Source organism: Octodon degus, unplaced genomic scaffold, assembly GCF_000260255.1.
Source record: "Octodon degus isolate 3935 unplaced genomic scaffold, OctDeg1.0 scaffold00072, whole genome shotgun sequence".
In the NCBI taxonomy this organism is placed as follows: Eukaryota; Metazoa; Chordata; class Mammalia; order Rodentia; family Octodontidae; genus Octodon; species Octodon degus.
The window spans coordinates 5652633-5663693 of NW_004524648.1; the positions used below are offsets into that span (position 1 = coordinate 5652633).

The 11061-nt window shown below is 38.5% G+C and overlaps 1 protein-coding gene across 3 annotated transcripts in view; it reads right to left on the bottom strand.

Moving 5' to 3' along the window:
• Positions 1-11061, bottom strand: part of Nlk (nemo like kinase) — a 170651-nt gene that overhangs the window by 14350 nt on the left and 145240 nt on the right. For all 3 annotated transcript variants that reach the window (XR_002821945.1, XM_023719922.1, XM_023719923.1), the window contains exons 6-7: positions 10351-10560; positions 6869-6970 (exon numbers count right to left, since the gene is read on the bottom strand). Coding sequence is in view for 2 of the 3 variants with exons in the window: in XM_023719922.1 (XP_023575690.1) it covers positions 6869-6970; positions 10351-10560 (312 nt within the window). In the remaining variant the exon portion in view is untranslated. The remainder of the gene's footprint in view (positions 1-6868; positions 6971-10350; positions 10561-11061) is intronic.

Sequence of the window (11061 nt, forward strand, 5' to 3'; positions counted from 1 at the left end):
GAGAATGAAGCTGGTGGATTGCCCCAAGTTTGGGGCCAGCCTGAATTAGGTATAGGGATAAATGGACATAAAATTTAACTTAACAGAATTTATGTTTTCTCAATAAAAAAAAAAAAAATTGTGTGTAAAGTGTATTATCTGATATTCTTGTAAGATTATTGGTTTGACTTAAATAGCTACCCTCTTTTTCACTGGTTTGGCACCCAAATTCTACACAATTCTTACTAACCAAAGTGAGTGGGCCAGTTACTTTATTTTTATGGTAGAAGTATGTTATAATTTAGGGAAGGAAATACTGGGATAAGTACTAGGAGGTGTGGGTTCAAATACTAATTCTACTATCATTAGACTTAACAAGGCTTGCATTTCTTATCTATTAAACAACAGTACCAGGATAGGCATCCTTACCTAGCAACACTGTTGCTAACCATTTAACACTCACCAAAATGTTTAGGCCTCAGGTTAGGTGTTTAGACTAAAAAGAGGAGAAAGATCTCTTTGGTGGGCAAGGACAGGTAAATAAGCAGTTCCAGACCCACTGAATGAAGGATGGAGAACAAATTAGAAGGTAATATTTGTAAAACTTGAAGATGACTGGGTATGGTCAGGGGGCTTGAGAAAAATCAAGTGAGTGGTTATTTGAAAACTGAAGCCCCCCCCATACACCTTTCTTTACAGATATAACCCAGCAAATACACTAAAAAAGGGTGAGAATCATTTTAGCCTTGACTAGTCATATCAGAATGACAGTATTCCTTCAGAAATATAACCATTAATAATTTAGTTCCTAGCACTGGCTCCACAGGGAAGGATGCATGCTAGAGGTGCTATATTTCTATTTTCATTTTCTTCCATGTATTTTACCAACTATTATGGTTTAAACCAGCTGGGTCTAGTATATCAGCAACAGTTAAGAAGTCTGTCTGATATATGGAAGAAAGTATTTTTTCTTATTCTATTTATTTTTTTGGCGGAACTGGGGATTGAATTCAGGCCCACTTATTCTACTGAGCCATCTCCCCGGCCCCAAGAAAATCACTTTGAGTAAGAGAAAAAACAGCATGTTTAGAAATCTGGCCCCATAACTCATTTGGAAATAAGATTTAACTAATTCTCCCATTATTCACAAGTATAAAAATTTTCTCTTTAAAATAACCAGTCCAGGGCTGGTGAGATGGCTCAGTGGTCTAAAGCACCTACTTGGAACAAGCTTGGCAAAGCACAGGGACCGCGGTTCGATCCCCCAGCACCACATGCCAGCCAGCCCCGCCCCCTGGTGGGCTGAGCTGGCCACAAACACACACACACACACACAAATAATAAATGTTTAAAAAAAATAACCAGTCCACTTTGTTCTGCAAGTTTTATCACTCAGCAGTGGAGGTAAGAGTAGGTGCTGATGCCAGAGTTATAAGGACAGGAAGGGTAGAGCATGCTCTATTAGTGACTACGATTAACTGCCAGTGATATGAAGCAAGGGTGAGCTTCTAGACTTAGGCAAGCAGCCCCAAATGCTATGCCACAGCCATCATAAGCTAAATGTAGAGCACTGGTCCCAGTGGCGTTGGCCAGGCAGTTCAAGTATTCTAAGCAGATGTTCCTGTTAGTTTTCATCAATTCCACACAAGTTTTATTTATTTTTTCCACACAAGTTTTAGACTTCAGCTGGCAGCAAAGTGGCTGGGATGACCTGAGTATGACAGAACATATGTATAACCCCACTCTCCAAGCCACAGAAATAACAACAGCACCAGCTGGGATAACTCAACAACATAAATGGTGTGCACAACAGTAAACACTCTGGGGTAAGCAAAGCAAAGCAAAGCAAAGCAAAGATAAGCAAAGCAAGTCTCCAAATATTTCACATGGAGCTACATAGGAAGGTCCTTCCAAAATGACTGCTAGGCCTGGGCTGCTGGCTCCTCTTTGTGAACAAGTGTCTAAAAATGAGGTCAAAACTTAGGAAAACAGACCAGAGAGTTGGATTCCTGGCAAAGAACATCATCTGATAACCCAAATTGCAACAGGGCCTGAACTCAGCTGACTTTTCAGTTTTACAAGCCTGTAAGTCTTTCTTTTTGCTTAAATCAGTATGAACTTAAGTTTTACTGGAGTTTTGGCTCACATACCACACAAAAGTATAATATTAATGAACCAATACGAGAAAATTAATCTGAGGCAGTAAGCTTTCAGAAGATAATCAATTGGATTCTCCTATGTATATTTGTGGGTTTTTAAAAAGTCCTAACAATACATCTTTGTTTATACATCTGAATAGAAAAAAATGCTCAGAAAGACAATCTCAAACTAACAGCACAGACTGGAATTAAGAGTAGTACTTGAAGATGACTATAATTCTCTGCATAATTTTTACTGTATACGTACTTACATATTCATATATACAAATGGATTTTTTTTTTTTTTTTTGCGTGCAATACTGGGGATTGAACTCAGGACCTTGTGCTTGCCAGGTAGGCACTTCTGCCACTGAGCTATATCCCCCGGCCCCAACAAATGGAATTTTAAGAATTTTCCTGTGTCAGTGAAGGTGTCAGGCAATACACACTGGCCTGAGAACAGGTTTTGGAGTTAGAGATAGTTAGAAATGTGAATTTTAATGTAAGCATTAATTTCTTAGTCTTCTATCTCACAAGGGTAGAAAGGAATAGCAATGGTGTATTACAGTACCATTGTGAGCATTTAATGAACTAATATATAAGAAGCACTTAGGCAATTTCTTTTTTTTTAATTTTTTTTTTTATAATAGGCATTACTTTTTTTTTTTTGTGGTGGAACCAGGGATTGAACTCAGGCCCTTGCACTTGCCAGACAAGCACTTATTCTACTGAGCCATCTCCCTGGCTGGCAATTTCTAGTATAAAGCAAACTTCTAATTACTACTAGAAATTGTTACTAACAAAAACATTTATTTGCATTTAACTTTGAGTAGCTACTTAAGTGAGAGCTAGCAAAATGAAGCTTAGGTTTTCTTTTTATAATTCAAACTCAAAACTTACACTGACTTTTTAAAAGCATCACATACTAGTTTAAATATAACCTACTGTTACTTTTGAAAAAACTGGCCATGAAGATTGAACCCTGAGCCTCGCATATGCTTACCAAGTGCTCTACCACTGGGCTACACCCCCAACCTCTAAGTTAAAAGTAAACACAGGAAGATAGAGCTTGCTCTATAAGACTTCCAGTTAGCTTAAGCAGTCTCAATGAAGACTATTAGCTTTTTCTAAGAGATAGAAAGAGCAAGCATTTTCATTTATAGTTAGTACAGGGTCTCACTACGCAGATTGGACTTGTAGTGATCCTTCTGTTTTTCAGCCTCCCAAGCACTGGGATTATAGGTGCACACCACCACGCCTAGTCTCATTTGCTGTCTCAGCACACCCTGGGGGTGGGGCCAGCAAGGCAGGCCAGGGATCAAACCCCTGGCCCCTGTGTCTACCTAAGCAGGTGCTTTAATCAACTGAGCTATCTGGCTAGCCCTGTATCTCGTTTTTCCTTCTTTGTGAACTTAAAGAAAATTCACTTAAAAATTTTAATAGGCTTCTGTAGAGACTGCTGGAGGCATCAAGGACCAGACCTTATCAAATGATTTTTCTATATCAACTGATACATGCATAAATCAAGATGTTAAAATATTTTTCTATAGATACCATCCTTGCATCTCTAGGTTAAGTCCCAGAAGATCATAAAGTATAATTGAAAAACACAAATTTTCTGTTTTAGTAATCATTTTAATGGCTAATACTTATTATTTAGTATGTGCCAGGCAGTATTTTATACTCTCCTTGTATTATATCTCTTTATTATTATAAGAACATAATGAGGAAGAAAGCATTTTTATCCCACTTTACAGATGAATACAATGAGGTACATAGAGGTTGAATAATTTGTATAAGGTTGTAAGATGAGTTACTGGGTGGGCCAAAATTCATAGTCAATCTGTCAGAAAATTGTATGGTACAACTCCTGGGACACCATTCAATATGTGTATGATGTGCTGAGATGGATACCATAGCCTTAATCACTATAGTCTAGAGCAACACAAAGTGAATGTATACCTGTTTGCAGCACTGAACTCAGTGCTATACATTTTGCAGAACTGTCATGGCATACATAGGTACGGAAGCTATACTGTATACCCTGGGGGACAAATTCACTTTATGAAATTGAAAAAAATGTCCATGTGGCTATATATACTTGTGTGTGTGTGTGTGTGTGTGTGTGTGTATTTGTCTTCCAACCTTAGATGTAAAAAGATGTAACATGAATAGAAAAACTGTCAAGAAACTTTCAACAGGCTAAGGAAATGTATATAGGAAATATATTGTGGGGTCAGGAAGGAGAACAGTGGGAAGTAAAAAGGCTGAATCTGACTGGTGACTTAAGACAAGAGCCTATTAGCTTCTCCTGAGAGTAGTTATAGTATAAATAGCAAACAGAGATAGAAAATAATGTCCATAGTGAGCAAAAGTGGAACCTTTTACAGACATATATAAGTGAGACAGAGAGAGGGTCTTGCTATATAGTTTAAGCTGACCTCAGACTTGTAGTGACCTTCCTACCTCAGCCTTCCAAGTGCTGGGATTACAGGCATGCACCACCACACCTGGCTCAGCCCACACTATAAAAAACTACAGGGCTAGTATTCAAAGATTTACAAACACTGGCCAAAAAAGATCATTTCTAGCACTGGTTAAAAGTCATCTAAAGAGAAGACTTTGAATCGGCTTAGAGTATACACAGTATCTGGCTTATGAGGACAAGTGACTTCTTAATTTTCACCTTTCCAATTTTCTCTTCAAAATCAAAGTACTATTCTGACACCAAGACTAGCTGGGGCTACCACTAATTTGTTGTGCTCTATCAGGCCATCAAGAAACTTAGTGACAAACAAAAAGATAAGAAGTTTAGCGATGAGCAAAACTCCAAGAGGCATTATTATTTAAAGGATAATTCACATAAAAATTTTAAAGAATTTTGGAACACCTCCACCTGTTTAAAGAAAAATGGCTCTCTCTGCACCTATAATCCCTGCACTCTGGGAGGCTGAGGCAGGAGGACTTTAAACGGAAATCTAGCCCAGGCAACTTAGCTAGATCCTGTCTCAAAAAAAAGGGCTGGAGATATACTTCAGTACAAAGGCCTAGGGTTGGACCCTCAGCACTGCCCCACCCCTTAAGTTTTCCTTTCTTTTCATGTTTGTGATATATATTATTTTTTTGGGGGGAGGGTAGGGTGGGGAGAACTTTTTCAGATAGGGTCTCACTATGCAGTTTGGGCTGGCCTTGAACTTGAACTTGCAATAATTTTCCTTGTGCCATCAGTCCTGGCAGTTTAAAAAATTTGATATTCACTATTTTTTATTTAATTGAAAACTCTTAGGTTTTTTAAATTGCCAAATTTTAACATTTTATCACTTGCTTGGAATGCTCAAAGGAGAACACAGTGACTTTTGGTGTAGTCAGATATTTGTGAACTGTTCTAGACACAGGAAGTCCTGCTCTTTCAGCTGCTATTTTGTAACTCTTTGACACAGAGGATTAATTAGTTGGCAACCATGAGCAATAGCTGAAAAGCCTCCAGAGAGGGAAGGGTAGTGCCATGTTGTCTGATCTTCACCACATTTTATTATAGGCTATTTTTCCTTTCTCTTGTTTGAAACAGGGTCTTGCTATGTGGCCCAGGCTGGCTTAAATCTCAAAATCATACTGCCTCAGCAGCCCAAGTGCTAGCATCATTACGGGCTATCTTGAGGAAGGTAGGACTTACTGATTAGAGGAAGTCTGCAGAAAAGGAAAAATATTTTGCTACTTCCAAGGACACACTCACATTTACCATGAAGTAAAGACAAACTAATGTTTCTGGTTCTGACTAATAAACAGAACATATGGAAAAAAAAAAAAAAAGAACATATGGATCTTGTTACTTCATTCTGCAATATAGAACTTCCCTATAGGCTAAAACTTAACTATGATATTCTAAGAGTGCTGAGGCACTGAATTATTTGATAGGTCGAAACTAAATATAACAGAAACATGTAACTGTCAGGGGATCCTCTCTCTCTTCTTCCCTTTGGTAGTACTACGGATTGAAGCTAGGTCTTCATACTGAGATACATTCCCAGATCTTCTTTTTATTTTAAAATAAGGGAATTGTTCAGATTGGGACTGAATTTGTGATCTTCCTGCTTTAGCTTCCCAGAGTGCTGGGGCTACAGATGTGTGCCACTACAACTGGCTATCGGCCATGACTGGCATTAAAATATAAGCATGTATCTATCTTTACTAGCCTGGCCTGGTCTTAGAAGAGAATACACTCCTTGCCCTTTATGCCTGAAAATTGAAGCTCTAGACATACTAGCATTAGAGAGAGGAACCTTTAAGGGGAAGGCAGGACCAAATGCATGGCTAGCAGCTCAACAGGATGAATGCCAGTCTGTTATATGAGACCCTAGCTCAAAACACTAATCCAAAAAAGGTGCCAGGCATGATGGTGAACACCTATAATTCCAGCACTGAGGAGGCTGAGGCAAAAGCATCATCATGAGTTTGAGGCCAGTGTGGGCTACGTAAGCAAGCTCGAGGCCAGCCTGCACTACAAGGTGAGACCTTGTCTCAAAGTCTGGAGACATAAAGCCAATGACCATTTATGAGCAGGGATTATCTCCTATGATATTGGGAATGCCTGTTAATTTATTTGGTTTGGCAAAATTCAAACAATTTCTTGTTTAGGGCCACGATATAAAAAATAAATAAAACTTACTATAACTAGGTTTAAAAACTCTCAATAAATTATTCTTTTAGAAGAGAATTCCTGCAGCGTTAGTAGACCCTTTCCCTGATTTTACCTGCTTATGAGGACCCCTGAGTATGTGTGCCTTAGCGCCTTCACAAGCCGTCCTCATTGCTTCCAGTGATGGTGTGCCCAACAGGTCTGTGATCAAATCCAACTACACGGAGACATGGAAGAGAGATGGACAGGTGAGCGCATAGAAACAAGCTTTCAACACTCTGAATCACAGACTCAGAAACAAGGATCATATCTGGGGAGAAACCTTACAGCAAGCAAGCTCTAGATTAACTGACAAGAGTCTCTACTTTTGCTTTCTGGCCTGTTCAACCAACCAACCAACCAACCAATCAGAAAGGACATTTATTAGGAATCCATGTGATGAGAAACAAAAACAAAAAAGAAAGTATGTTCTGGCAAGCATGGCTTGCAAGGGCTAGAGCAATGTATGCCTTTTTATAACGATACCACAGCATCTATAATCCCTGTAGCAGTGAAACATTCTTCTCATGATGGCTAATGATTGTTCTTTTCAAATAGTTAATGAATGGATTCTGATGTGTCAAACAGGCTGAAGCTCTTTAAGAGGCTAATCCACAAATCAGACATATGTGATTTCAAAAATACTCAAACTAATCACATCTGAAGTTAAAGACAAGCTCTCAATGTCTGGGGCAGTATACAACCTTTACATTCTAGTCATGCTACAAATCATTTACACTGGCAGAAAAACGTGGTACTTATAAAACTTTGATATTGAATAAGGACACATTAAGCTAGTCAGGTAAATAAATATGACATAAAATGGTCTATTGGAAACAAGTCTTTGTACGTAGGAAGTTACCATATCAATTTTCTGTAATGCCACAGTCGTTCTAACAACATAATCTAATTAACAATAGCATTTCATTTGAATCCCTCCTGGATGAGAAATTCTTACCCACAGAACATAATTTTCTGTACTTAGGGAGTGTCCTTTAGCTTCACTGCCATTAGCTTCACTAATGGAGAAACTTAAGAAGCTTGCTTTCCACAGAGGAAAGACCTCTTATATACTTCTCTTTGGGAAGAGCGTGAAAGTGATTACTTTTAGGTCTCCAACCCCACAATGAAGGCAAAAGGACAGAGTCACATAGGGAAACAATCAGAGCACTGGCCAAAATGACTCATATCTATTATGAAGTCACTGGTAGTTTAGTACTTAGGGTATTTAACCCTCAAAGATCCAGAGAAAATGCAACAGAAAATAATCACTTTCTGTTGGTGAGATAGCTCAGGGGACCAAGAGTCTGCTTAGGCAAGCACAGGGACTGGCGCACAATGTGCTGTGCCGACCCTGGCACCATGTGCTGTGCCGACCCTGCCCACAGGCATGCTGAGCCAGCAACTGAGTCCAGGCATGGTGGTGCACACCTGAAATCCCAGCAATGAGGAGGCTGAAAACAGGAGGAACACTACCAGTCTGAGCTGCATAGTAAGACCCTGTACCAAATACAAAAATTGAAGAAAAAAAAAAAACCTCATATATGTTAGACTCTATCTTATACCTTGATTTCTCGCCTTATAATGTAATGACAATAAAGAGATGAGTAGTCCTTTTAATGGCTACGTCAGATTGGCAAGCTCAAGACTATATATTTCTGAACAAAATAAAACATCTAAATCCCATTCCAGTTAGTTTGTGTTCCTTTACATATTCTTTTCAACATCAACCAAAGATTCTTGTTCAAGGCATAGGATTTGAATATCTCTATTACTGTCTTTTACGCTTTTCTGTAAGGGAACATTCATTTTACAATGGCTTATGTTCAGATATGACAGCCTTACATGTAAGTTTGTTACACTCTTATTTTCTAAAGAATTGAAACAGTACAAAGGTCAACTGCATCAATTTATTTATAAAGTTACACAGTGATCAATGTGAATTATGAGGGTTGGGGATTTAGCTCAGAAGTAGAATGCTTGCCTACCAAGCTAGAGGCCCTGGGTTCAGTCCTCAGCACCAAAACCAAAAATAAACCTCAATTAAAAAGAATCACCTCATTTGAAACTGTCTCATTGCTATCTGGTTATCAATAAAATTTTGAAAAAAAAAAAGAATCACCTCCCCCAATGTGAACTGTCACATCTCAACACTTCCTTACTCAAAATGTTTTTCTTTACACTTACAGTAAAGTCCAAAGTCTTTATCAGGTCACAATGGGCAGGCTCCTTCTCTTTCCCTCTGACAAATCCCATTCATCCACACAGGCCCTTCCTGCTCTTATCATCCTTACAATGTCCTTCCCTTTTTCCTCTCTACGGGCTATATTAGAGTAGCTGTGCTGTCCTCACAATATGCTTCTTCAGTGTCCTACTCTTCCATTTCACATGGATGAAATGTTAACCTCTTGGGCAGTCCTGCTTGCCATCATTCTGTATCCCTAATCTGGTATTTTCTGCCCCTAATTATAAATTTGTGGTGCTTTTCCTGTCTCAGCTTCCCAAATGCTGGGATTATGATGTATGCCACCACGTCTGGTTTGTCTATTTATGCCCCCATGAAAGTTTCATAAAGGCAAGAATAACTATTTTACTGCAGTATCACTAACATCCCGGCACACCAAGAGCATCATAATTATTAACATTTATTGAATGTTGACTATGTGCAAAGGCTTATTTTCAGGTTTGCTACTTTATTTATCTGCAGTCTTAAGAGATTCCCTTCTCAACAAAATAAGTGAGGATAAGAGAGGTTAAGTAACTTGCCCAAGAAGGAATCATTAGTAAGTGACAGTCAGGTTTTGAACCAATGATTCCACCACCTGTGATCACTGCTATTACATATTTTCATACAAAGAATAATGTTAAAAATTTAAGAATGGAAATAAGATATATCCCAAGAAAATATGTGTATTAATAAATTAGCATAAAGGTAATTAAAAAGTCAAAGTAGTATGAATTGACTCTTCTTTTTCTTTATTTTTACAGTACTAAGCATTGAACTAAGGGTCTCATGAATACTAATTAAGCACATGGTCTACCACTGAGCTATCTGTATCTTCAGCCATGAATGATTTTTTTAAAGCTATATTTTAATCATCTCCTAGTGCATTCTGCCGTATTAAATGCTCCATAATAAAGATTACAAATTACTTTAGACATTCACACTTGAAATCCACAATGAAAATTTATATTCCGAGCACACAACAGAAGTACATTAATTCACCAAATACATTTTCAAGCCAGAGCCATTCAGTTAGAAAGAGCAGCAGCCCTCTAACAACTGAAGATTATACCTGTGTAAATTGTTACAGCAGTCTGCTGCTATGCTTCAGTGCATGTAATAAAGTCAACACATCTTCTAATAGGCTCATAAGTTACAAAATGAATCTGTCTCTAATCTTCAGCTTTATAACTTTCTGAATTTTAAGTGAATCTGAATTTATGAAAGGCAAATTAGTACAACGAATAAAGCCCAAGGCATGTGTATAGGATGCTTTCTCCTTGAGATCTATAATAGAATTGAAGGCTTACTAAACCCTTACAGTGAAAATATACCTGCTGAATGGGACTTTGTGCCTGAAACAATATTCTTCGACCTAGTAGTTCTGCAAAGATACACCCGACAGACCAGATGTCAATAGCATTGCTGTAATGCCGACTGCCCATTAGGATTTCTGGAGCCCGATAATACTGAGTAACAACTTCCTGAGTCATATGACGGGATTCATCTAGTTCTTCCACTCTGGCCAATCCAAAATCGCAAATCTAAATAGAAAAGACAATTACAACATTTTCAATCAGACAAATGCATTTACAGATGGGAGAAAGAAAAACAAAACACAAAAGCCCTGGCAGATCCCTGAACTTTGGGTAAGTTTTTAACAATACAGGTAGAATATATCTGTATTACGTATATAATCTGGTCTTATTTAGATAAGAGGGAAAAAAAGTCCTAAACTCTAATTGCTCTATACAAAATGATGCCCTTGTCCATGTTTGGTGTTTTCAGACGTGTCTTCTTATATAGTACAAGATAGCTATGAGCTCCCTACGCAGCCCAGCTGGCCTTGAACTTGTAATGATTCTCAGCTTTAGCTTCCTAATGCTGGGATTGTAAGTGTGTATCATCACACCAAACAAAATGATGAGGTTGAGACCCAGTCCTAGCCCAGGCCCGCTGAGTGTGGGAGAACTTCCGGCTACCCTGTTCTGGCAAGAACTACTGGTCCCAGCCCAGACGCAGCATGGGTGACACCCTCTTTCACC